Source organism: Loxodonta africana, chromosome 22, assembly GCF_030014295.1.
Source record: "Loxodonta africana isolate mLoxAfr1 chromosome 22, mLoxAfr1.hap2, whole genome shotgun sequence".
NCBI lineage: Eukaryota > Metazoa > Chordata > Mammalia > Proboscidea > Elephantidae > Loxodonta > Loxodonta africana.
In genome coordinates this window covers 75,118,811-75,146,192 of record NC_087363.1, presented here as the reverse complement: position 1 = coordinate 75,146,192, position 27,382 = coordinate 75,118,811, and the positions used below count along the sequence as shown (strand labels likewise).

Below are 27,382 nucleotides of genomic sequence, written 5' to 3'. Positions count from 1 at the left end.
GTGAGGCGGCCGGCTTCTCGCCCGCCCAGAGAAAGCAACTCCGGTCGCGGAGCTGCTGGAACTAGGGGTTTTATTTCATCCACGCGTTAGCGCCCTTTGTAGTTCTGAACAGACGCCTACTTCGTAGTTTTAGAAAAGCCTCGCTAGAGACTCCCGCGAACCCCAAAATTTGGTGTTATAACAGTAGCAAGAGCAGTTTTTAGAGCCGGAGAGTCTCCCGCCCTTTTTCTTCTTAGTCCAGACGAGGCCGTGGCTCAGGCCCTCCGCTGAGAGGCGCTAAGCTCGCCGCGCGTCCTCTCCTGTCCCCACCCCACTCCGCGCTGGACGGCTGGGGGAGGTCGCTGTACAGTCTCCGGAGCCCACATCTTACTGCCCCCAACGCACGCAAACACACCGCGTCACCCCAGGCCCAGGGAGAGGCGACGAGCTGCCGGCCGTGCCCGTCTCCTTCGCCCGCGGACGGCAGCGCTGAGCCGCCCGGACCCGGAGATGTCCCTAAAGGCGCTGGCCCGCGTGGAACGGTCGCTGAAGTTTGGGGGTACAGCCGCTAGTTCTCCCGCTGGAGTGCTTCTGCTGTCTCCGCTGTCGTCGTCTGCCTGGCCTCCAGTCCTCCTCGTCCCCCTCAGTGATTTCCTGCTCCAGGTTTTAGTTGTCGATATAAATGGGGACACGGCTGCCCACCCTCGGGTTCTTGGGCCCAGAAGCGGTGCTGGCGTCTTTGCGCCGCGGTCGGCAGCGCCACGCGCTCCCGGGCCTCGGTGCACCAAGGGTGACATGCCGCGCGCGCAGATCTGGGCCGCGCAGTCCCCGCCTTCCTGACGCTACGGGGTTTCTATGCAGAAGCCCATGGCTGGGGAAGCCTTACCCCTTCAGAATCAAGGATTCAGTGCGTCCATAGTTTTTCCCTGATTGGACTTTATCCAAGCCAACGCCTTCCCACCGTCGCTGATACTCAGAATTTCGGATGGGAGAGAAGGTGTGAGGGAGGTGAATGGTTTGAGCATGGGAGGCTGATGGAAGCTCTTTTCCTTTTATCCAACTCAGGAGAACATGCCCACCCCCCACACCTGGCCCAGCCAAGTGAAGCCCACCTGGCTCCTGAGGATGGGGGTAGGAGTGAGGTGGAGCAGGTTAGGCCCAGGAGGTGCATGTCGGTTGGGCCTTGTTGAGCCCCCTGGATTCCTGGTTTGATGCGGTCGTTGGGGATATTAATCCCTCCTGCGCTGTCGTAGCGCCCTGCGCGCTTTGTGGCGCGGAGCAAGGTTGGGGCGGCAGCATTGTGCCCGCGCAGAGAATGGGCACGGGCCGCGCCGTGACCTTTCTCGGTGTGAATGAACTGTGGGTCCCAGGAACCCGTCTACCGTTTGTGTCCGGAGCTGTGGTCTAGTCTTTCCGACCTCTGTAAGGATCTTATAAGGAGAAAGGGAATGGGGGCAAGGACGGGGAAGAGGAGAAGGTGAGAAAGCCCTAGGCCTTTCGAGCTCCACCTTCACCAGAGTGGACTGAAAACTGACCCTCTGTTCGCCTTTGCATTTACTCAAAGTAGTGGCACAGCAGTGCCCTAACAAACGACGCTAGACAAATCTTCCGGACGGGGCTTCTTATCCTCCATGAAGGAGGCTAAGTAAAAATCCCGAATCCTGAAAACGGTTTGGTTCTTTGGGGGAAAACTCATTCTTCAAGACCAAGGTGCTATCCTAGTACGCCCCGATTGTGAAGGGGGGTGCGTGCGTGTGCGTGTGCGTGTGTGTTACAGCAGACCTCAGGAACCAACTATGCATGCCAAAAGAGGGGTGGGGGGATGCATTAAGTTTATTGGCCAGGTTTGAGTTTTAGTAATAAAAATGCCTGCAGTATGTGAAAGATGGCTTTGAGCATGTTTTCTCTTAGTGAGTTGGCCCATTTTGCCTATCCTAAATTAGTTGTCTGTTTTCTGCCTATTCTGCCGCAGACAATTTGCTATTTATCAAGCCCTACTAATTTTTTTTACTAACAATTAGCTCACATGAGGGTTCCCCCCCCTTCAAACATCCATATTGTAAAATTTCCCTGATATTTTAAAACAGAGTAACCTTAAAACTGATGTTTTAGGAGTGTTTAAAGATGGCAAATAAACAATTTATTATCTTTTGTATATTTACTTTTGTCTATGCCTGGAAAAAAAAAAGCCTATTTTAAAACAGCACATCCCAACTTATTTTTGTTAAGGTTTATATTTAAAAATAATTTCTTAGTGATTTTTTTCTTTTGCCTATATAGGCTTTTTTTTTTTTTTTTTTTGGCCACTTGAATGGCAGATTTGCAAGTACAATTCCATCTGCACAGAGGAACAATAGCTTTCAGCTGCACAAAGGATTTCTCCCACCCTGAATTCAGACCACAATGCCTCTTGCTCTGATAATAGCTTCTGAAAAGATTTTGTAATGCAGAGAATTAATACATGATTATTTCCGCCTGACTTCTCTCATTTATTAGAATTCTGTGGCGAATTCCAAATTAAAAATAGTTCAGTTAACAGCTTTAAAAAACACTTAAAAATATTTTAAGACACCCCCACCATATTTTTAAGTTTGGTCACTTGCCATGGCCCTAAAACTGTTTAATTTTTTTTATCTTTAAAGTGATAAGTACTATATTATAGTAAATGTACTTCAGTAAATTTAGTATCAAATTTCCAAATAATTCCATGGCCTATCAAATAAAAGACACAGTTGTTATAGCAACTCATTAGTAGTTGCTAAAGCTAATTTCTAGTTTTTACAATTATACTAAAGTAAAAGTGCAGAAAAGTACAAGATGAGGCTGGATTTGCAAATCAAATTCCTTAGAAATAATACAAATGAAAACGTTGACAATGTTAGTTTAATGTTAATGAAATCGAATGCTAATGTCCATAAGTTTTTGGTATAAGCATTCAAGTCAGTGCCTTAGATAATGGGTTCCGCTACCTGTCAACAAGTATTTATTACCATTAAGTTTTATATATCTGTGGCTAACTCAGTTTTCATAATTGGGTTTTGGTATGGAATGTTCTTTTTTCTTTTCTTTTAAGCTTACTAAATGGACAGCTAAAAGAAAAGACATCTTACCTTAAATGACTCAGAAGATGATTGAAAGGAAGCCCCATGCACCTTTAAATATAAGCACAGATCAAAATAATTTAAATAGATCAAGACGATGTCCGTGGATTCTAATTTCTAAGAGCAGTTCCACAAATTGTCTTCTATGGCGATGCATTTCTTTTCATCACAACATTTGCAGTACTTTATGTTCTGAATTAGAGGAGCTGCAGATGGGCATTGTTGACTGGAAGAAATATCTACATTGTACTTCAGCTTACTCTCAAGATACAGCTAACTTGATCTAATGACTTAATTATTCCTGATTTTTTAAATCTATTCTGCATCTAGGGAACTTAGCATTAAGTGCTTGCATGTGTGTGTGTCTTACACCCTCAGATACTTGGATGTATGTACAGGTTCTTTGTATGACCACACTTCTGAGGATGGCTTCTTCCTCAACCTTCTTCCACCTCACTCATGCTCCCCTGTTCCCAAACTTTCAATAAACCAAGCTGCCACAGTACAAAGAGAGGTGTTCTGCTTTTAAAAGGTGCCTGACTGTAAATGTCAGAGGCATAAATATTTAAACATTATTTTCTTTCAGTTTCAAGTCCAGTCTGACAAGATGCCTCTAATTAGTCTGGAAGTCTCTTCGGAGCCCCGTCCAAGGACAAGATCTGAGGAAAGAACCCGTAGTGCAGAGGCAGCAGCTCTGCCTTTGGGAGGCCGCCACTGAGTAGTCAGCACTGAGGAGTCAATCCGAGTCCAGGACGCCCAGCAAAATTATTTCCGGACTAGAATTTCGGATTAGATTAATTTTTAAACCAATATTAGACCTTTTTCCCCCCTTAAAGCTCATGTTTAGCAGGAGTTTTATTTTTTTTACCTCCACCCAGAGGAAGAAAAAAATATTGTAAAAGTTATTAACACTCAATCACTCTGCCAGGGAAAGGCGTTCACTTGTTCCTTTAAGGAAAAAAAAAAGAAGAGAGAGAGCGAGGGAATTTCTCTAAATTTTTGTTTTTTTCCGGGATTCTCAAGACTCAACATGCAGCCAACAGCTCTTCTCCGGAACTGTGTGTACTGGGCGAAGTTTCTAGTTTCTTCTCGCTTCTCCCCCCGCCTACTGAAACCTCGCGTGACCCCCCCACCCTCCCCGCCCCAGCTCTAGGAAGGGCTTTAGGAACCCGCAACCCGGGCGTGCGCGCGGCGGCCCCACGAAGAGGAACTTTTCCAGTTGGGTCCCAGGTGCCCGCAGGCCAGGCGCCGCCGTCCCCTGACCCTGGGCCGGGCAGGATTTCCCAGCCGAGACCTAGGATCCTGCGACCTCGATTGCAGACTGTCTCTCTGGTCACCCCACCGGCCGGGGCCCTGCCTTCCCTCCCAGTCAGATTCCCTCTTGGCGTCACCCCGCCGCCTCCAGGACTCGCTAGACCGCAGTGCCCTCCACCCTCGAAGCCCGGCGTTGCCGACCCTCATCAGCTGCCTTGTCGGTCTAAGCCCCGCCGACACCAGACTGCCGGCTGGTCGCAGGTTCGCCTCCCATCCCCTGTCTGGAGGAAGAGCTTCCTTGAGGACAGGGCCGGGGAGGCGAACCTTCGGACCTCGGGCCACCCCTTCCCCCGTCGGGGGAGCGGAGCCTGGCCAGCAGGAGTACCGGCCCGGGCAGTGGGTAGTCCGGACGGAGTGGGGAAAACGGAGCCCAGAGGGGACTGGGTCCGCCTCCTCCTTTCTCTTACCTCTTCCCATTCTCCGCCGGCGCTTGGGACGCAGCGGGGGTCGGCCTAGCTGGGGGGGAAGAGGAGTGGGGGCGCCCGGGAGGAGAGAACCGAGCGCTTTCGGCAGTCACTCTCCTTGACGCGATCGTGTGACCTCGGAATGAGTTCCAAACGCTCCGTGTGAGGGAGCAGCGGCGAGAGGCCCTGCAGCCCCGAACGCCCGGCGGCTCCGGCCGCTCTCCCCGCGCCCCGTACCCGCCCGAGGGTTTCCAGCCCGAAGCAGCGAGGGGGCCGCGGCGGGCCCTTCCTCTGCGCCGCGCGGGCGTCTGGAGTCTGCTGCCCTGCTCCCGCAACAGACGCTTCGCGGAGGTGCCGGGGCGAATCCCCCACTCCAGCGCCCCTTCCTCCTTCCGCGAACACCAGCCCGGCCGCAGCGCGCCTAGACCCTCGGAGGGGCCGGCCTTGGCCCGGTTCTGTGAGGCCAGGCAAATGCCCGACTTAAAATACGAGCACGATCCAACTGCTTCCCAAGTGTGACTCACTGCTGGGTCCCATTGCCGTTCACCTTACATCATAGTAACGGAAACCCCGGTGGCCCGGTGGTTAAGAGTTTGGCTGCTAACCAAAAAGTCAGCAGTTGGAATCCAGCAGCGCTCCTTGGAAACCCTATAGGGTCGCTGTGAGTGGGAATCGACTCGACGGCAGTGGGTTTTACACCACATGAAAGCTGTGCGCGCGTTTGTTTTGTGCTCTTACAGGGGGTAAAGGCCTGTGAGAGACTTTGTACATCAGAACCCCCACGGATTATCCGCCCCTGCCCAGCATGCTGAAAGGTTAGTTTGGGGTTACTTGAGAGCGAACGTGTGTGGCTTGTTCTAAGTGTGAGTCTCGTCGTTTGCCGGAGTATGCATTGATGTGTGCCTCACGTAAGGGGTGTGTTATGGGGTGCACCCACGGAGCCAGTTTTGCTATAGAGCATCTGTGTGCGCTTAATATCTCCATGTGGGAAGGTTGATAAATCCCTGTTTACAAGCGCAGACATACACCTGGACGCTCGGAATCTCCGATTTCCCCAACATGAACAACCATACATCGGGTAGGGCGTGCGTGGCGTGGCTCCATTGCAGCGGCCCCGCGTGCGAGCGCGAGCGACTCGAGAGCTTTCGTGATTGCTGCGCGGAGCACCGGCGCTGGCTGTGCGCGCTTTGCCCGCGTGGCGGAACAGGAGAGCCTCTCTACCCGCCGGCTAGCGCGGTTTCCTTTGTTGTGGTCGCCTTGTCTGCCGGCCACGAAAGAGGCGCTGATCCCGCTGGAAGCTCGGGGCAGGTGCGGAGTCGGAAGCGTGCACCAGGCTCGCACCCTGGAGGGTCTCGGCGCCTGGGTTTTGGAGTGCCGGACACCTAGTTCGGGGGCGGCGTCGCGAACCCTCGCGCCTAGCCTAGCCCAGTGCGGGGAGGGCGAGGAATCACCGTTTTTCAAACTAGCCTCCATTTGGATGTAGATTTTGACCTCTCACCCAAAGCGGGAGGGAACGGCGGCCCTTGAAAGCGAAATGCTAATCCCGGGCGGGCGGCCTTGCGGCCAGTCCCGGCGGCCAGCCCCCGGCCCCGGGCCCCGGACCCCACGCTTGCGCGCGCTCCGTGAAGAGTCCCCAGGGTCGGAGTTCCTGAAGCTCTCCTTTCTTCCAGCCGGCAGCCAGCGCTCGGAATCTGCGCGCCCCTCCCGGCTTCCCGGGCATGGGTGGGGGCGGCCGGCGGGCCCCGAGAGGAGGAGCCGGAGGCGGCGCGCAAGGCCCCGGCGGGGGCCGCTTTAAATGTGCTGCTGGACAGACGCGAACAATCAAACGCCGCTCGCCGGAGAGGAGAGAACCCGGGCGGGCCCCGGGGCGCCCCTCCACCGCTGCCGCGAGCCGGGCCGGGACCCGCGCGCCGCGCGCCGCGCGCCGCGCTCTGGGTCCCCACGCCGGGCTCCCGGCGGTGCGCTCCATGGGGAGGGCGCCTCGCCCCTCCCCTCCGCTGCCTGATTCTGCCGCTTGGTGGTTGGATACCTCCGATTTATTTATTTGGTTTTGGCACTAACCCGGCGTGAGGAGGGGGTGCGGGGGCGCCGAGGGGATGGCGTGGAGGGAGAGCTTTGGCTGCCTTCCGGGGGGGTGGTGGATTGGACGGTTCTTGGGAGTGACTTCTTTCTGGCAGGGGCTCCGTGTGCCTGGGTAGGCGGGGGCGAGGAGGGGGGTCGAGGAGGCGCGGGCCAGGAGGAGGGGAGGGGGGTCTCCTCCCCGCGCTCTCCACGGTGGAGAGCGAAAGCGCTGCGCCACGGGGACCCAGCGGCAGCCACCGGATTTGCGGCCGCGCCAGCTTCGGGAACCCGCGCAGCACGCCCCCCGGCTCTTTAGCTCCCTCCCCCCCCCCGCTCTCCGTCATTCTCGGCGGTCCCCACTTTCCCTCCCTCCTTCTCTTTCCCTCGCTACCGGGTTCTCCTCTTCCTCTTTCTTTTCCCTCCTCCTCCCTTCCCCTCTACTCTATCCACCTCCCGCGATTTACAGACCTAACAGTCCTTCTCCGAGCCGCGCATCCAGGCAAGAAAATCTGGGAGTCTTTTCTCTTTTATCCCGCGTTTCCATTAACTCAGTCCCAGCACTAGCTAATCCGCTGTACTGAAGGCAAAAGGAGGCTAATTAATGACCAGCTTTTCCAGTCAAGACCAGCGATAATTGCTTTGGTGGCCTTTATGATTACAAGATAAAAATGGACCCGGCCTGACATAAGAGGCACTGTGTACACTGCAAGACAGGAGGAAATTAAGAGTTGGGTAGCTGAATACGGAGCAGAAAATTACTAATAGAAGAGAGATAATGAATAGGCCGGCCAGGCATTCATGGGGAAAAAATCCATTTTGTTACCACGCGAAATTAGGTGGTGGAAAGGAGTTTGCTAATTGTTCTCATCTTGTAGCGACCAGGACTGAGGCAGGAGCGTGCTTTTCAGTCCATTTCCCTGGTAATTGTGGAAGGGGTGTGCTGGCCGAGCGAGTCTGCTGCAATTTGCCGGCCGGTCTTTTCATTTTCCTGTTGCGTTTTTAATTGTTGCTAATATACCTTATAATGAAGCTAATGAGGGGAAATTAGGATACAACTTTTAACACATGGCGACAAGTGAAATGCACCAAAAGGACTTTCTCATATTTTTTCCTACACCTCCACCCCATGAGACAATCAGACTCTGAAGGAGTTTGGAACCCCCACTTTTTAAATGGCTGAAAACAGAACTCTGTGAAGGGTCCTCTTCCACTTGTCTCCTAGCTCCTTGGTTCCTTTCAAGGAAAAAACAAAAAACTTGTTTGTGAAAGTGTTGGAATATGTGCCCAGAAGACACTCGTGTGGAGAGTGACTTACATTGGTCCCTGTTCCACCAGTGAACATGACTTTGAAGACTAGCAGAGTGATTTCCAGGATGACACATCACCCGAAATATTAAGGATATGAATATGAAACTTCATCAAACCAGTCCCATATGCTGTTGTGTACTAAAGAAATTAGACTTTTGTTGCTACTTGTAAACACAACAGTGTCCTCATTCCTTTCTCCTGCCCTCATTCCCGGACCTCAACTTTTGTTGGCTGTGATCTGGATAAATTGCTGTACTTCCCCCTGTACCTTTTTAAAAGAAGGGATAAACAATTTATTTTACTTAAGGCAGCAGATTAGCTGCCAAATACTTCACATTGTTTAATTTGAAAAATGGCTACCATAAGGAAAAAAAAAAAAAGCTATGCCTTTAACTTTCGTCTTGAAAATGTTTTGGTTTTTAATACACAATTTGAAATAACTTCTCCTCCTTGGAGGGGTGCTGTTCTGAATATCCCTCCTGTTGTTTTAATGCCAACACAGCATAGTGCTGTGTTGAATTTTACACGTTTTGAAGTCGGGTTTTGAAAGGATGTGTGTCTTCTGTTCTTAAGAGGTCATGATTTGCAAAGTACTAACTTGCTCCTTCTCCCCTTTTTCTGTAGAAAAGCAAGGTCAAGCTTCTGCCTCATCAGGTGGAACGAGAAGACTCCGCCAAGTTCGTGGTCCTCACCCTGATCTCCATTGGGTGCATCACCGGTGTCCTCCTGACTTCAGGGATCCTCTACTGCCTACGCCACAGCTCTCACTACCAGCTGAAGGAGAAGCTCTCCGGACTCAGCGGGGACCTGGGCTCAGACGCCACCACTGCCTACCAGGTAAAAGGAGACTTGGTAAAAAGCTGGTGCCTTCAGCTCATCAGCTTCTCTCTGGCCCCTCCCCCATCCCCAGCAATAGTTCCTTTTTTCATACTTTAACATTAGCATTCATGTAAATATACTGCATCCACAGTTTTATGGCTGTCTGTATTAATCTTATGCTGCTTTTGGGCAGTCTCCTGTTAGCTGTGAAAGCAAGTTGTTAATTAGAAATGTGAAAAAAGTGCAACACATGAATTATGTATTATCTGTTATCTTTCTTAGTTTAGCCATTATTAATGAAAAATGTCAGAGTTGCAAGATAAATTGATTGTGTAGATGTTTGAAGATGTCTCTTAAATCATCGACTTCCTCAGGGTCTTACATGAAAAGGTCCTTTGACCTGATCTGTTGTCACTCTCTGCTATTATTTGGACAAAGTGAAATATAATGCTGATAAATGGGAGGTAAACCAAGGATGCCTTCACGGGAACAATGGTGGCAGCTGTGGGCTGGTGGCACAGAAATACTACAGATGAATCTGGGAAATCAACTAGAAACCAATGAGACTGCAAAGAAGGCAGGTTCAGACCAAATTGGGCATAGAAAAAAAATCACAGGTTATTTTGGAAGCTTTATAGTATCTAATTTCACATTTTATCATTTCCTGTGAGGAAACTATGCCTTCAGTTTTAACAGCAGTGCAAGCTCAGAACATATATGTCAGAGCGTTTGATTTCTTTTAAAATAAAATTTCATTTAATTTCAAGTATATTTTCTTTCCCATTTGGGAAAGTAAAATAATTTACTGAATCTGGATTTTAAAAGTTTCATGTGTATGTGTTCGTAAAACCTTTTCTCCCATTGGATCAGATTCACCAGTCACATGACTGTTATGAGAAATAGGCCTTCTAAATAATACATTGCACTTTATAATCACGTATAAATTAAATATTACTGTTCTATCATCGGACTTACATGGGGGTTAGGGGGAGGCTCTCAAGCTCTTTCCAGAAAAATATCCCCAAATTGCTCAGCAATGTGTCTTTTATGAGGTCATCTGAACTAGCTTTTCTCTTCCACTCTGTGTCTGACATAAAGGAGCTGTGGAATGAACTTATAAAATCGCTATGCTGAAGAAAGACCAGGAGATAACTTCTCCCGCCTCAAAAGTTTTAATGTCATCATTGAATTGAGAAAACCTCCAGTTTTCTAGAGGGGGTTACATGTCTGGTGAGGAAAATATTTTCCTTATGAAGAAATGGCAACTTCACATGTGTTGAAGATGGCATTCCAGTAGCAGTATGTAGCTTTGCTTCAAAAGCAAAAGAAAAATCACTTTTGAAAAAGAAGGCAGAAAAGAAAATCACATAAATGAGTAAGAGTTTACCTAAAAATTCTATTGAGAAAGACCATCAATTAAAACACACACACACACACACACACACACACACAACAGGTCTTCAGTGTCAAGACTGTGTCAGTGCGTCAGTAAATTATCACAGCAATTCTGTTCCGTGTGTGAAAGACGGAAGAGTGTACTGGCGTAGATCTTACAAAGCTTGGCATCCTTTGATATACTTTGAAATTCAAATATAAAATATTAATAGAATGGAAAGCTTGGACTTGCGTGCAGAAATGACTAATTTTTACAAAAAGGCAGGTTGAAAATGCATACTTAAAACTGAGTTTGTGATAATTAACAGAAAAAAAATCTTCCAGTGACAGCTCTAATTAATAGTATCTGTAATTAAAATCGTGCCCTTCCAGCAGGAAAATTGTTTGAATTTCTTGGAGTGACCTTTTTGCTGTTCCTCCTGGGGGCATGGTGGTTAAGTTGATATTGATTTTATAATGAGCTCTGGTTTGTTTAATAAGAATCTGTAATCCAGACAGTAAATGAAATGTGTGCTTTTCTTCAATTCAGATAATAAAAAGGGGGAAAAAAGAAAGAAAAAATACTTTTTCTTTAAAATTATGATCTAGGAAAATTTGAAAATGACATGTTTAAAAGGTTTTCCGTTTGGCTTAGCTTTGAAATCACTACCAGATACCCTTTAGGGAACTACTTTGATTAAAGGTGAGACTTTGCCCCCATCAAAGTAGATTGTTCACTAGTCAGAAAATGCTAGCGCTCAGCTGTTGTTGTGTTCTTTTTATTTATTTATTTTTAGCAGAGTAGGAGTCAGCAAATGGGAAGGAGGATTACATGATTTTTCATTTTAAATGTGACCAAGTAACATTTTAAGGCCTCCTCAATTTGTGGTTATAAATAGAAGATATTTACATTTGAAAACGAAACAGACATTAATTCATTAATGCACCCATAGCTCATTTGGGCTTTCCATAGCTGACATTGAGACCTCTTCAAGTTAAAAAAAAGTGTCTGAAAAGTGTATAAAATATGACAAACGTAAAGCAATGGATTTCAGGAAAAGTTGTTGATTCAATCTGTTTATTTTTAGGAATATCATCTTTAGCTAGTGCAGTAACAAAAGTAGGAGCCCTGGTGGCACAGTGTTTGAGAGCTCGGCTGCCAACCAAAACGTGGGTTAAACCCACCAGCCACTCCTTGGAAACCCTATGGGGCAATTCTGCTCTGTCCTGTCGGGTTGCTATGAGTCGAAATTGATGGCAGTGAGTTTATAACAAAGGTGAGCTTGCAGACGCACGCATCATAATTCACTATCACTGGGTTACCCAGAAGGTTGAACAATTTGATATTATGATTTATTTCATGGGGACATGATGGAAACAGTCAATTCATTTTTTAAAAGTTTCTGGGAGAGAAAAAAGGTTGTATAATTTAGGGTAGAAGTGGTCTAGAAGTGATAAAGCGGGCAGGTGGCAGCATAATGTTTCGTTAATACCAGAATTACGAATTTACTTTTTAAAGAAAAGAACTAGGTGTTGTTATGTATGGAAAGGTAAGAAAAAAGAAGGCGAACAGGAATTCTGATAAGAGTGTGGAAAGGAGTGAAGCTCAGAGTTGCTATTTTGGGTGAAGCAGTGATGCCTTCTGCTTGTGTGAGTCCTTCCTAGGAAGTCTAAAAGGAGAATAAACTTGTTCTCAATGAAACTGCACAAGCATTGGTATTGTTGCATGATACTTCTAGAAGAAACTGTGAGGCAACTCATCATGTCATCTTTTTATAAAGTATTTGTGTTTATCAGCCCACATAAGCCCCATCTTGTAGTATACTTCCTACTGAAGTTACTGGCCGTCTGCGTGATCCCCACGCACGCGTGTAAGTCATGGCACGGGACTTCAGGTTACAGGGAATCATGCAGTGTTTCTGAATAATCAGTAGGTTTTTGTGAACATTGTTACAAAGCAGTAAGTAGTTTATAAACTACTAGATTCCAGTGTAAAAATCTTCAAATAGTTTTACCTTTTCTTCCTCAAAATAGAACTATTTCATAGACAGAGTCAACATTGTAATGCTTTTTTAATTCACAGGGGTGTGTGTGAGAGAGAGAAAGAGAGAGATTTGTTTGCTTTTCTTATTGGAAAATCAAATCTTTTTTTGATAAACTCTTAAATTTTTGACACTTAAGATACCAATTTTATGAGACAATCTTTCGAAGTTTGATCTGCTCAGATTTGAAACAATTGGGTGTATTAACTTTCAGAATAGTTGAACTACATTTTTAAAGGTAATTTTTAATGCAATAATACCACCCAACTTTTTGCATTGTTTTTAGTAAAGGTTTTTTCCTTCTCAATATAGAAAACATAATATAGTTGAATTAAGTTTGTACTTCATTATCTAAAAAGCCCAATTTTGTTTACTCTTATTCTTTTTTTCCAAATCAGCATGGCATTTCGTGCGTGTGTGTGCATCTTAAGGACGATGCAAACACACACTAAATGGTGATATTTGGTGTGCCCGTGTGCTTCATAATATTTCTTCACGTAGATGCCCTATTTCTGTGAGTGGTGATTGGGTAAAAACTGTGCCGGAAATAAGTTATTAGATTATTAGCGGAAACTCTCTTTCTGCTTCTCTACTGAGTCTCTTTTTGAATGTTGCATCCATTTCTTTGATGCTTTGATCATCTTTGAACTGCAAGTTTTGTATTCTGCCAGCCCACTCTTCCTTCCGTGACATCGGGGCAGAGACTCCTGTGGAATTTGCAGCAAGCTCTCTTTTGATGGTTTATTTCACAATGCAGGTTTCCTTGTGTACTTTGAGGCCTTTGGAACCAAACCCAGAGAAAAGCATGTATTCAGGCTATGGGACTGCCTGTAAACAGGGCCGCTGAGTGCACATCTTCGTTGTCACCGCTCCCATTAGCAAGCAATTATTAACGTAATGACAGTGCATGTGAGGTCTGTTGCTCTTGGGGACGGTCCCACAGCTCGGGCTGATGTGTTTGTGAGTCCGGATGCACCCTGACTTCCAACCTCTGGTTCAGCAAAGACCGGACATGTCGCAAGTTGGCCTATTATCTTGGGCTTTGAATTGAGAGAAGCTTCTTTTTCTAGGTGAGTTTAAACTTCTAGAGTTGAGGTAATCACTAGTAATAGGAATGGCAAAAGGGTAGGATGTTCCCAACTAAGTTGGAAAACAGTGAAATGTTCTGAGGTTTACTTGACCCCACAATAAGTTTCTAAAAAATCCTTTTCCATGTCAGTCAGCTCTGTATCTTAGAATAGCATTTCTTTGCTTTATATTTAAAATTTCAGGTCAAAATACTTTTTTGCAAATATCCCATAAACAAAACCTCTATCATGCTTCAGAAAACAGAAGGACACTCTAAGACATTGTCCAAGACATCTCTTTTTAAAACAATCTAGTCAAGGATGAGAATCAGAATTTTCCTAATTTTACCTTTGCCAGAGGCGCTGATAGGTAGAATCCTGTAGGTAGGGTTCTCTTGAAACTGTTCAAGTGTTCAAATACTGATTCGGTTTTTCAGATGTCACACTCCTTGAGGGTAGAAGCCTTGTCATATTCTATGGCCAGAAATGTGCCCGGGCTTAATAGTAAAATAAGTAAATGCTTAACTGTTGCTGAATTGGTACCAAAGTCCATGCTTCTTGAACTAGTACTGTAATAACCTAAGGAAAACCTGCAAAATTTGATGAGGATAAAGGGATACATTTTGTTTCCAGCATTCTAAGACCTGTTTTTGTTTGAGTGTGTGTTCAATGTAAGATCATCAATATTTAGGGTCAACTGGCTTGTTTTGCAAGCTCGATTCACTCCTCTAAATACCTTTCACTTATGCATCTGAAAGTTTTTCTGGAGATGCCCATTCACAGTGCGTTTTTCTTATAAACCTTAAATTTTCAAACATGCAGTTTCCAGAAGCAGCGACTGGTGGTTGCATGCACTTTTGCGGGTGCAGAATATTTTGTCAAAAGCAGCTCCTGTGATTTGGAAAGAGATCTTCTAGGGAACGCTAAAGTCTGGAAAGATTGCCAAATAAACATCTAACATAAAAATAAAGCATGGTGCGGGTTGTAATATATCAAACTGCCTTCCTTAATCAAACCACAATAATTAGATCAGAATTAATTAAAAATAATAGACTACTCAGTGAGATATTTAGAAAATAAAAAAATTGGAATTCCGAAAAGTAAAAATTATGAGGCCTGAATTCTTTGATTTCTTTTTGTTGCTGTGATATTTACTATTGTTTTATATTTGTGTTGGTAGTTTATTAGCAGATCTGGATATTACTTGAATAACTGTTTCTTAAAAAGGAAATGAAGTTACTTCATGCAAAACTTGAGGAGGAAGCAGAGGACAGAGGGAACAGTTACTTAGCTCTGCCGGGTGTTCGGTGACTTTTTCACGTTATCTCGTTTTGCTCCATAACAGCCATGGGAGGAATGTATCTCAGAGGCTCAGGAAGGAAAGTATTATGTGGTCACAGCCAGTAAGTGAAGGAGCACTTTGGATGGTGTCTGTAGAAAGTGTACAAGTTTAATTTATGTCAGCATGGGTAATATTTTAGTATGCTTGCCCATTTCACTGTCAAAATCAGAGTGCTTCCCTTTTGCCAAAGCTGGAGGAGCACCTCAGTGACAGCTTTGCATGCAGAAGCTTTCTTAGGAATTCCTTTTCTTCAGCTGTCCAGCCATCCTTGCGATGAGTCAGCCAGCTACTCCTTAACCAGTGCTCCCCCAGTGCTGTGAAGGTTCTTGACATTCTGTGCAGGTCGTCAAGCTTAATCCTCCCAACCTTGGGAGGCAGGCCATCCCTGCTTTACAGGTGGAATTTTCCCCACTTGTGACTTATTCAGGATCACACAGCTAGGAGGTGGCAGAGCTGGAATTAGGGTGTATCTACTGTGTTGTGACTTTCAGTCCGGGGTTCTTCCACTGCAGCATGGAGTCAGTAAGTGAGCTGGCCAAGGTCGCACACCCATAAGTGACAAGAGCCCTTCTCTTCTGACTCTCAGATCTTTGATATTTCCCCTCCATTGTATTTCTCCTCATGTATTTCATCCCCATTGTAGGATATTTAGAAAGAGTAGACATCATTTCTCTTTGAAGTTTATAATCTTTTGTGGGTGAGTGAAACAAGAGTAAACAAGTTCATAAAGAAGTAAGAGGTAAAACGTGTGATGTAGGATTCCCTGGGTGGCACAAACAGTTAAGCACTTGATCACTAGCTGAAAGGTTGGTGGTTCGAATCCACCGAGAGGCGCCTCACAAGACAGGCCTGGCAGTCTGCTTCCAAAAGATCACAGCCTTGAAAACCCTCAGGAACTACTCTGGACACATGGGGTTACCTAATGGCAACTAACAGTGACATGTGTGGTGTAGAAGCCAAATGCTGCAGAGTTTCAGAGGAGGGGCACAAAGGTCGAAGATCCCTGGTAGTTGGAGAATTCCACGGTGGAATCTTGAAGGATGGGCAGGACGTAGATGGATGAAGGGAGAATGGATGGGATATTCCAGACAGGAGATGCGAGCAAAGGCACCAAGTATTCATAGTCATTTTGGGGACCTGCCTCACAAGGACAAAGCATTTTTTCAAGCAACGGGGAGTAACTATGACTAGAGAGAGGCCCCTGAAAGTCAGAGAGTTTAGACTGGAGGCAGGAAACACTGGAGGAGTGACTAAAGGGACTTGGAGGAAGAATTTCAGCTTTAGGCCACAGGTTGGCCTGGGGCGGACCACTCAGGCTCTCTCAAACTCTGAGTCCCCGACAAGGACAGTTTGCCGTCCCTGGTGCAGCTGTAAGTGAACTCCAGCAGAGAAGAGCAGGAATCTGATCGCTTTTCCTCCCATCCCATTCCATTCTTATTCCTTGTTCCCCTCTTGCTGTATACAAATGTGTGTGACTGTTTGGAGGAGAGGAATGTTACGCTTTTTTGCTTTCACGTAGAAGAAGGAGGCCACAATACCTTCCATTCTTTCTGACATCTGGCCCAGAGTTTTGGCCAAGCACTGCTCTGAGGCCCCTTTTCCTCATCGATAGTCTGGGAAGGCTACATGCTGTAACCTGTCTGCTGAGTTATCGTTATGCTTTTTCAACTGTCAAATTCGACTTCAGCATTTGTAGTGCTTAAACCAAAAAACCAAAGCCACTGCTGTTGAGTCGATTCCAACTCAGCCGTCCTACAGGACAGAGTAGAACTGCCCCGTAGGGTTTGCGAGGCTATAAATCTTTAGGGAAGCAGACGACCACATTTCTATACTGTGGAGCTGCTGGTAGGTTCCAACTGCTGACCTTTTGGTTAGCTCCACGAGGGCTCCTTTGTGTGGCTATAGGTGCTCAGAGGTATTTGTTGATTAGCAATGCATTCGTCTGTGTTGCTCATACCCCTCCTGAGCTACCTGCCACCCTTTCCCAAGGTATCTGTTTTATCGCATATTCTCTTTTGTACAGGCTGCTCTCCCTCCTTTAGACCTAGACTCAGACCAGTGTAGCACATTTTCTGTTCCAAAACTTAGGACATGCAGTCTGCAAAGACAGCATAGACATTTAGGGAAAAAAGGAGACAGAACATGAAATCTAGACAGTTCTATAAAACTCAGGACAGTTTGTTGGAGGCATTTTACAGAAGGCAGGTGTCATGAAGTCAATGTCTGGTGAACTTCTGTGCAGTCCTTTTTCTCTCTCATCTTTCCAGGCCCAGAGGTCAATAAAGTAAGCCCTGGGTTTTGTATCTAGAGCAAGGTAGTTCCTAGGATGCAATTTTAGGCCTAGGTCATCTTCAATCCGAAGGAATCTGCTCTTTCCAAACCCCCACCCCACCCAAGGAAGTGTGTCGTTCCTGTCCGTCTGAGGAGCCCAGCGGTGGGAAACTCTTCAGGGGAGAGGAGGCGTCTGTGCAGTACGGTGGAACTAGGGAGGCCCGCTGCTTGGTGACATTGTGTCAGATTCGAAAGGATGCTGAGCTATGTTGGGAGACGAAGAAGCTGAAAGAAGTAAAGGGAGGTGTAAAAAGTGGATTGAGTAAGGGGTTTTAAAATGAATGCTAGAAGGGTGTGGAGGAAACTTCAGAGAGCAGGAGACCGGCACTTGAGGGCAGTTGTGAGACAGACTAATTCTGTCAAGAAGTAGCGCAGACCCATCACGTATGGCTCATTCAAAGGGCCTGTCTCCCACTGCCCTGGGCTGCTCCTCCCTGCAGCCACCTGCTGGCCCAGCTCCTCGCTGGGAAGCAGAGCGTCCTACACAGGCGCCCTCAGGGAGGTCAATAGAGGCTTTCTCACTCAGCCATGGCAAGCTTCCTTCAGGGAACTGAAGCTCTTACCGTGTGGGCGCAACATGCCTGTCTAGGCCTGAAGTCCCCTTTCGGTGACAACCTCGTGCACAGTGGCCATAGAACAGAAGTCCACACAACGTGCCCAGCAGGAAGTGGACTGGGAGGGTTCACTTTGGTCCCTCAGGTACTCATGCCATTTGCACTTTAAAGCAAGCTTCGTCAGCCTCTCACCTTGATGGACACTTGGAACGTGAGCTGTGGTGAATAGCATTATCTGCAGTGAAATGCATTAGCCTGTCAGAAATAACAGAGCCTGGCTCTGACCTGGCAGAGTGCACTGGCATAAAAGAAGGTAAGAAATTGCATAAGGTGGGAGAATGAGGAACGATGGCTCCAGCCTTCAAAGGAATGCAGGAGTTGAATGTTGATAAGGAGAGAAAGCTTTGGAAAGAGCAATTGCACAGTCAAACCAAGAAGAGTCAGGCAGGTGAGAGTCGTCTCCAAACGTCACACGCAGTCATTAAAAAAAAAAAAAAAGTCCTCCCCATTTAGAGGACGACTGACTCGGCCAGCAACCCCCAGCGTGAGAGAGGTTATGAGCATTGGAAAAAACCTCCAAATTCAGAGTGACTTCCACTGATTTGGTTGTCTCTCCTGACTAGTGAAAGGCCTCTGGTCACAGAAGCGGTTTGTGATTACCAGTTGAAAGGTTGGCGGTTCAAACCTACCCAGCAGTGCTGCAGAGAAAAGGCCTGGCAATCCGCTTGTGAAAAGCCTATGGAGTAATTCTGCTCTGTAACACACAGGGTCGCCATGAGCCAGAATCAACTCGACGGCATTGGGTTTGATGTTGGTTTTCCTGACCACTGATGAGAGTTGATATTAAAGTACTTTTCTCTGAGGTTCAGGGTCCCATTTAGTTGGGAGTTAGCTCTGCGATCTCCAGTCTCGTCTCTCCTAACTCTCTGACTTTGTCTCCCTTGGCTGGCAGCACCCCTGGGTGCTGAATTCTGTGCAGGGCACTTGCTCGCTTTCGTGGGTCTCCAGGGCTGCGAGCGCAGGAGCCCAGGCTCCGCTGGAGGGTGCCTGCATCCGTGTTGAGTAAGCTCTCCTTGGTGTGGCTCACCTTGAGGAATGAATGCTGCAGAGAGCCCCAGGCAGCTGTGGAAACTCTGGATTGCTGGATTTAGCAGTGGTCCAGAAAGTATTTTTCCAGAAAGCTCACTTCCTCTAAGGATGTTGTTGTTAGTTGCCATCAAGCTGATTCCAAGTCAATACAGACAGCAAACAATTTTATTTTAAATTAGAGTACAGCCAGTATAGAAGTTCCCAGGTGGCACAGACGGCTAAATGCTTGGTTACTAACTGAATGGTTGGTGGTTTGAACCCACTCAGAGGCACCTTAGAAGAAGGCCTGGCTATCTGCTTCTAAAAGGTCACAACCATTGGAAGCCTCGTGGGGCAGTTCTGCTCTGACACACGTGGATGACCAAGCATTGTAATTGACTGGAAAAAAAAAAAAAAAAGAACCAGTATACATGTATAAAGAACTTCATGGCGTTAAATGTGTGGTAGAGACAAGAAAATGCTCTGATAATCTAGGTTAGGGTGGTCGGGAAGGCTTCCTGGAGGAGGTGATCATGATGGCTTCAGAGACCGAGAAAATGGAGTTAGAGAATTTCAGGGAGAAGAATGGAGTGGACAAGGCCAACAAAGTTTGAAGCATGGTTTTTGGGAAACGAGCAAAAAAATCTTCCTGGAGCGAAGGCTTATGTTGAGGAAGAAGAAAAAGATGAGTTTGGAAAAGGCCAAGTCCGGGTCCGAGAGTCTTGAGTGCACAATAAAGTGGAGGGAGTTTCAAGGACCAGGAAGGGCCTTCCTTGGCTGGTTTAGATTGGGGCTAGCCAGGAGTCTCTGCAACATCACAGTCATTTCTCCATGTGTCTCGCAGTAACAACTTGTTTTGTTAAATTAAACCAAAAAACCAAACCAAACCCCTTGCTGTCGAATCAGCTCTGACTTGTAGCGACCCTATAGGGCAGAGGAGAACTGCCCCAAAGGGTTTCTAAGGAGCGGCTGGTTGATCTGAACTGCTGTTTTGGTTAGCAGCTGAGCTCTTAATCACTGCGCCATTGTTAGGTGAGCTAAATAGTAGCGTTTCTCTTCTCCGTTTAATTAACAGTTCTTAAACTTTGTTGCGCAAAGTATTTAAGTCCCCATTGGGATTTTCTCATTAGGGAGAATTGCTGATCATTCAGGATGGAATCTAAGGAGCCCTCGTGGCACAAACAGTTAAGTGCGTGGCTGCTAACTGAATGGTTAGTAGCCGCTGAGTGGGCGTAAGGCCTGGCAATCTGCTTCTGTAAAGATCATAACTGAGAAAATCCTACAGGGCAGTTCTACTGTGTTACGTGGAGTTGCTGTGGGTTGGAATCAACTCAACAGCACCTGACAAGAAGAATGGAATCTCGGTAGGTTCTTTCTTTATTAGCGGAGTAAAACCCAAAAACCAAACCCACTGCTGTTGAGTCAATTCCAGCTCAGCTACCCTACCGGACAGAGTAGAACTGCCCCATATAGTTTCTAAGGAGCACCTGGTGGATTCGAACTACTGACCTTTTGGTTAACAGCCACAGTTCTTAACTACTACACACCAGGGTTTGCTATTAGCAGAGTACATGGTACTAATACAAAAGGCCTGTCAGGTTAGGAAGGTGATGGTATGAATGAGTACTCTTTCAAGATTTTTTGGTGTATAATTGTTCAGTGAAAGAACTTGAAAAGCAAAAAATAAAATAAAATAATTGTTGGTTGCCATCCAGTCGATTCTGACTCATGGAGATCCCATGTAAAATAATGCAGCCAGTAAAACGAAGTGTCTGCATGTGTGGTCGTGTGTCTACATGTATGATTGTTTGGAGACGAGAAGGAGAGTTCAGGAATGATTATGTTAGCAAGTCGAGTGTTTTAAAATGCATAATTCTGTACGGTGTTTGAGGATATGTTTACGAAACACAGACTGAAGCTTGAGTTGACTTTATGACACTTAATAACACATTACTTTAAAAAGTTTGTAAGTGATAGATGCCGGGATCAGTCACACACGCAGAATAATGTTGACATCAATATGTAACTAGACCTGAATCATCTAATTAAAGTAAAAATTTGATTTTCTCTATAGGTAAGCATTTCATCATTTTCATTTTTTTCTAAAGAAATGAGGTGTAAGAATAAACAATAAATATTCCCAGAGTTACATCTTTCGTAGACCCTCAAAACTTAAACCAGAAAAGATGTTCTTGAGTTGGAGGAAGTAAAATACAGACTCATCTGTAAAAAAATATAATAATTATTTGGAATAATGGCTGTATCTGTAGCCCTGGTGGTGCAGTGATTAAGAGCTTGGCTACTACCCAAAATGTCAGCAGTTCAAATCCACCAGCTACTCCTTGGAAACAACTCTGCAGGGCAGTTCTACTCTGTCCTACAGGGTTGCTATGAGTCGGAATCGACCCAACGGCGACGGGCAACAGGCAGGCTAGTTTCCGTGCTTCAGAATTACTTTACCCTGTGACTTTCTTACCCTCTACCAGATTATAGGAGAATAAAAGTACTGAGAGATGTGATCCCCAAATTTGCAATTGAAATGTGAGGGAGGAAAACTAGGGAAAAAAAAAATCTTTGTTTTGTTGGTTCCTTTCAAAACTTTTAGTTTCTACCTTGAACACTGAGTTTCCCAGATTATGGGAATGTAATGGTGCATTTTTATTTTGCCCAGCCTTCCCTGTTCATTGTAGTGCACCTGCTTCTAGGTATGGGTTTCCTGGTCACATCTTGAGTCTACAGATTTCAAACTGGTTCCAAATGAGAAAGGAAAGCAAAGGTGATACGCTGGGTCCTCCCTAGCAGTGCTGCCACCTCACAGTTGCTCTCCTCTCCCGAAGTTTACTTCCTACAATCCCTCCTTCTTGAAATGGAAGGTAATCTCTCCCCTTCATTCACTGGTTTTATTCAAAGGCTATTGGAAATTTTACTTCCTACGGAAATATTTGAGTCCCTGGGTGTCCAGATGATTTATGCACTCAGCTGCTAACCAAAAGGTTGGAGGTTTGAGTCCACCCAGAGACACGTGGGAAGAAAGGCCTTGCAATCTACTTCTGAAAAATCGCCGTTGAAAACACTATGGAGCAGAATCTGGAAGGCTTTATGCCGAGTGAAATTAGTCAGCTGCAAAAGGACAAATACTGTATGAAACCAGTATTACAAGAACTCAAGAAATAGCTGAAACTTAGAAAAAAATATTCTTTGATGGTTACCAGGGTAGGGAGGGAGGGAGAGAGAGGGTTATTCCCTAATTAGAGAGTAGACTAAAACTATTTTAGGTGAAGGGAAAGACAACACACAGTACAGGAGAGGTCAGCACAACCGGACTAAACCAAAAGCAAAGCAGTTTCCTGAATAAACTGAAAGCTTAGAAGCCCAGCGTAGCAGGGGAAGGGGTCTGGGGACCATGGTTTTAGGGAACATGTCAGTCAATTGGCATAATAAAATCTATTAAGAAAACATTCTGCATCCCACTTTGGAGAATGGCATCTAGGGTCTTAAACCGCTAGCAAGCGACCATCTAAGATGCATGAATTGGTCTCAACCCACTTGGAGCAAAGGAGAATGAAGAACACCAAGGACACAAGGTAACTGTGAGCCCAAGAGACAGAAAGGGCCACATACACCAGAGACTACATCAGCCTGAGACCAGAAGAACTAGATGGTGCCCAGCTACAGCCGATGACTGCGCTGAGGGAACACAACAGAGAACCCATGATGGAGCAGGAGAGCGGTGGGATGCAGACCTCAAATTCTCATAAAAAGACCAGACTTAATGGTCTGACTGAGACCAGAAAGGACACCAGAGGTTATGGTCCCCAGACCTTCTGTTAGCCCAAGACAGGAATCACTCCCAAAGTCAACTCTTCAGACACGGATTTGACTGGACAATGAGATAGAAAATGATACTGGTGAAGAATGAGCTTCTTGGCTCAAGTAGACACATGAGACTGTGGGCAGGCAGCTCCTGTCTGGAGGGGAGATGAGAAGACAGAGGGGGTCAGAAGCTGGCTGAATGGACGTGGAAATACAGGGAAGGAGTGTGCTGTCTCATTATGGGGAGAGCAGCTAGGGGTACATAGCAAGGTGTGTATAAATTTTTTCATGAGCAACTGACTTGATTTGTAAACTTTCACATAAGGCGCAGTAAAAAAAAGAAAACTCTATGGAACATAGCTCTATTCTGACACACGTGTGGTTGCCGTGAGTCAGACTCAACTGGTGTGGAAGTACTATGCCTTTTCCCTTCTTGGTTGTAGATAATAAACTTTTAAAGACTCTCACAGTCCTTAGAGGAGCCCTGGTGGTGCAACGGTGATGTGCTCTCGGCTGCTAACCTGCTAACCGCAAGGTTGGCAGTTTGAACCCACCTAGTGGCACCCCCGGAAAAGAACCTAGCGATCTGCTTCTGTAAAGACTACAGCCTAGGAAACAGTATGGGGCAGCTCTGCTCTGTCCCGTGGGGTCGCTGTGAGTCAGGATGGACTCAACAGCACCCAACAACAACAGGCCTTAAAGATCAGGGTCCTTTATTTCACTGCTGAGAAGACTGAGACTCAGACATTAAAAGTGGCTTGCCCGCAGCCTGCCGCTCGTCAGTGGCAAAGGGCCTAGAACTTGGGTCTTGCAAGTTCCGTTACAGAACTCCTGAGAGTGCTCTCGGTTATCACGTGGTCAGTCTGTCATGCACATCAACTTCAGGTGGAATAATGGTCCCTAGAATGACCTGCAGTTTCTGAAAATGTGAAGGCAGCTGCACCAGTAACTACGCCCATCCCCCACCAGCCTCTCCAGCCCCTGGCCCCCTGGTGGCCTTGTCCTTTAGCTTTAATTAAGCAGTGGACACAGAATAGAAAGATGTGAATACCTTTTGTGCCTCGGGGCTGGGCCCCTCACAATCCCTAAATATCCCTTGTGCTTTTCTGTATCTGAACCTTTGTTTGGACTGAGCCCCTTATTCTGAAAGCTCCCCCCAACCCCCACCTTGTTTTTACACACCCAGACCATCCCATCTGTCAGGCCCTCCTCATCCCACACCCTTCCCAGCCCACAAGGACCAGTTCCTTCTCTAAACACCGGGCCCCTCTTGATCTGAGCCCCTTCATGGCATCCTTTCATCATCCTCCATGTTGGGAGTTACTTTTTCATCAGTGTTGGAGAGGCACAGACCTGGGTGTAGAGCCAAGCTGGATCCTTTTCCTAGCCATCCTTTGGACTCGGCTTCATCTGTTAGGACAGCCTTGGTGTCTTTAAATGCCAAGTCTGTATAATAAACCTAAAGCACCTAGGAGGGGACCTTTAGGTGCTCGATAAAAACCAGTCGATAAATTGAACTAAGATATGGATGTGAGAAGAGATGGCCTAGGGGGAGCCATTTAGAACCCTCTCCAAGAGGATTATGTTATAATTCCAATGTCCAGAGCGGTGCCTGGCTTATAGGAAGAAGCATTCGATAAATGTTGCCTACTGTAGCTGTGGCTGATGGTGGTGACCATGATGAAAAATGGCGATAATTCATTATCTTCTGAGGAAAAAGAAAATCAGGAAAGCGACGAAAGTTTCTTGTAGAAAACGGCTACTAATTCTCTTATTCCATGTCAGGGCTATCCCCTGAAAAGGCAGGTGATTTATTTCTTCCTGGCATGGCTCTCTTGTCTGAATATGAAATTGAGAAGCCGAGACATAGTACCTAAGGAGCTTCTGAAGACTGGTATTGCTTGGGGAGGTCGAGTGCAATCTGCGAAATTTGGGGGCATTGCTGATTTTTGCCGGGACCCTTTATACCTAATTGCACAGTGAGTCATCAGATGTGGGAGCCAAGGACATTTGGGATTTGTGTTTGTTTTTTTATTTGTCTTATAAACAGCGGCTCTGGCCAGAGGAGCTTTGGTGCGGTGGCTATGACCTCAGGGAAGTTTTATAAGATATTGGAGGTCGAATATGCTGTCCCTTGCATCCAAATTTTTAATTTCAGTTAAAGTATTAATGATTATTACAGAAACTTTGTTAAACATTGGTTATACAAGAAAGAAGACGTTTGTTGAAAATTATGTGTTTTCTTCCTATGTTTTAACGTTCACCCCTCTTTCCTGATTCCACCCTGATGTTTATCTGGGGCAGAGCAAATGAAGAAAACGAGTCTGTCTTCAGTCTTCAAGGAGAGGCAGCCTTTAAGTAAAACGGCATACATGATACATTTTGGGTGAAGGTGAACGTTTACTAGGTAATTTGCTTTTGAATCCTTACCTTTAGGCAGCATGCTAACTACAAATGTTATGAGAGTGTAGGTGTCTTCTATACTTTATAACTATGTAGAATGATAAGATTTTAGAGCTCTCTAGAGGGGGCCTCCAGATCATCTCACACAGCGCCTTACTTTATCAGACAAGGCGGTCGAAGCCTCCTGGGAGCCGGGCTGGATTCCAGCTTCTCAGGCGGTGCTCCCTCCGTTACCTGGTGCTGCCTGCTGACGTACCCACCTGGATGAGGGTCCTGCATGTCAGTCAGCAAATACTGGGAATACCTAGTTGGTGCTTCGTTGATACTAAGGAACGTAAAAAACGGATCAAAATGATTTCTGTTCTTAAATTTGGGAGGCAAGGCATATTTAAGATGGGAATAATTAGAGAACACTAAAAGCCTCCACATTATTTAATGCCAGTCATTTTTTTATGGGGGTATGTACCAGTAGGAGATTAAAGAAAGGAATTACTGTCTTGGGCACCAGTAGTTGAGGAAATCTACGTGATGGAAGTGGGACTTTTTGGAAATAATGTTTTTAAAAAACTAAGACTGTGTTAGACTTAAAAGAGTGTTGAAAATTGTTTTTACTTATGTTAGTTAAAATGTGTCTATCTCGTTAAGTTTTATTTTGAGAAAACATCTTGGGAAATGGGAAAAATTATTCAATATTGCTTGGTAAACACTGTTTATCATGAAGCCGTTTTGGTTAGTTTACTAATGTTGCGGAACCCAGCACTTAACACAACGCAGCTGTACATTTGCTGGAGTGTAGATTTCTAGCACCTGAGTAGTTATTAGTATGTCAGGGCTGGGAGGGGAGGAGAGAGAAGCCAAAGTCTGCTGCTTAAAGGTCATAACCAGCAGCAACCCCGCAGAAGTTCTCTGGACCTGGGTTGGGATTCACTCCGAAGAAGCATTGTGTCCCTATGGCTCATGCTCCTGTGCTGTGTGTTCCCTAAATTAAAATAAGGGTATCTAGGCCTCAGTGGGAGCCCTGGTGGCTCAGTGGTTAAGTGCTATGGCTACTAACCTAAAGGTTCGCAGTTCGAATCTACCAGCGGCTCCTTGGGAACCCTATGAGGCAGTTCTACTCTGTCCTGTAGGGTCACTGTGAATTGGAATTGACTTGACAGCAACAGGTTTGGTTTTGGTTTGGTGTCAGGCATCACTGAGAGGTCTATTAGGTGGTGAAACAGTGTTCCAGAAGAGACGGCAGCCGCATAGCTTGAGTCATCTAAAATTATTTGAGGCTGTGGTGTACTAATGACCTGCTGGAGCTGCGGTTAAATGCTCAGCTGCTAAATGCAAGGTTGGTGGTTTGAACCCACCAGCCCCTCTGCAGGAGAAAGATGTGGCAGTCTGCTTCCGTAAAAATTACAGCTTTGGAAACCCTGTGGGGCAGTTCTACTCTGTCCTATAGGGTAGCTATTAGTCAGAATCGACTCCACGGCCATGGGTTAGTTTAGTTATTGATGGCTTTACCATGAAGAACAAGTATTGCGGTGACTTAGATTAGGGCCAGGGTCACCAGGTACATCTGCTGTAGCTTTGACCTGGGCTCGAGGAGGAGGGAGGCTTTCCACTGTTATTCAGATGCAGCGCCCGGTGTTTGTCACTAGCTGTTCGTATGGCCTGGCATCCCCCTTACGTTTTCTAACATTGCACACCGCTCCAGGAGGATTGAGAGCAGAGGGCCTTTTGACACATGAGCGTGGTATGGTGATCATTTTTCTTCTCCATAGCAATAGTAATCAGACACTCTATTTATTGAAATATTTATGTAAAATAGCACTCATAAAGGAAATCACCAGTTACTGTTTCTGTGCTAACAGCCAGCCTTGCTGCCCTAGAATCTGAAGCAGGTCCTTCTCCTAAGTCGTGTTTAGTTTATAATGAAGGAAAAGTCTGCTTGAGTAAAACTGTGTTGTGAATGAGGAGAAGTGATTACACAAGAAAATGTCCGTGTTTTCTGTGTGTGTTTGTGTGGTTTTTTTTTTTATCATAAAACATAACCACTTTTAACAATTTGGAGTATTTTCTTCCATGCATAATTTCTAAACACTTCACTTATTTTAATCATATTGAATGTAGAATTTTATATAGTTAAAAAATCGCTTTTATTGGTTTTTCTTATTGCAAAAGTAATAAATGTTCAATTTAGAAAATATACATAAGCAATATAACATATGAAACACCTGTAACTCTACCCCAAGATAAAAATCCCCTATTCATATTTTAGTTTATGCCTTTTCAAGTATGTTTTCTATGTCTGTATTTACTTTTTTAAACTTGATATTCTATAATAAGGGTTTTTCTGCTATTACATATTTTGTAGCCATTGAGAGAGCAGAGTATCTTTTTTCCTTGACTTTTATTCT

At 45.7% G+C, this 27,382-nt stretch overlaps 1 protein-coding gene across 1 annotated transcript in view; it reads left to right on the top strand.

Annotated features, from left to right (window-relative positions):
• The window catches only part of PTPRN2 (protein tyrosine phosphatase receptor type N2), a 1,410,930-nt gene that overhangs the window by 1,213,845 nt on the left and 169,703 nt on the right, over window positions 1-27,382 (top strand). Inside the window, exon 13 of the mRNA XM_064274265.1 lies at window positions 8,792-9,004. Within this exon, the coding sequence (XP_064130335.1) occupies window positions 8,792-9,004 (213 nt within the window). The remainder of the gene's footprint in view (window positions 1-8,791; window positions 9,005-27,382) is intronic.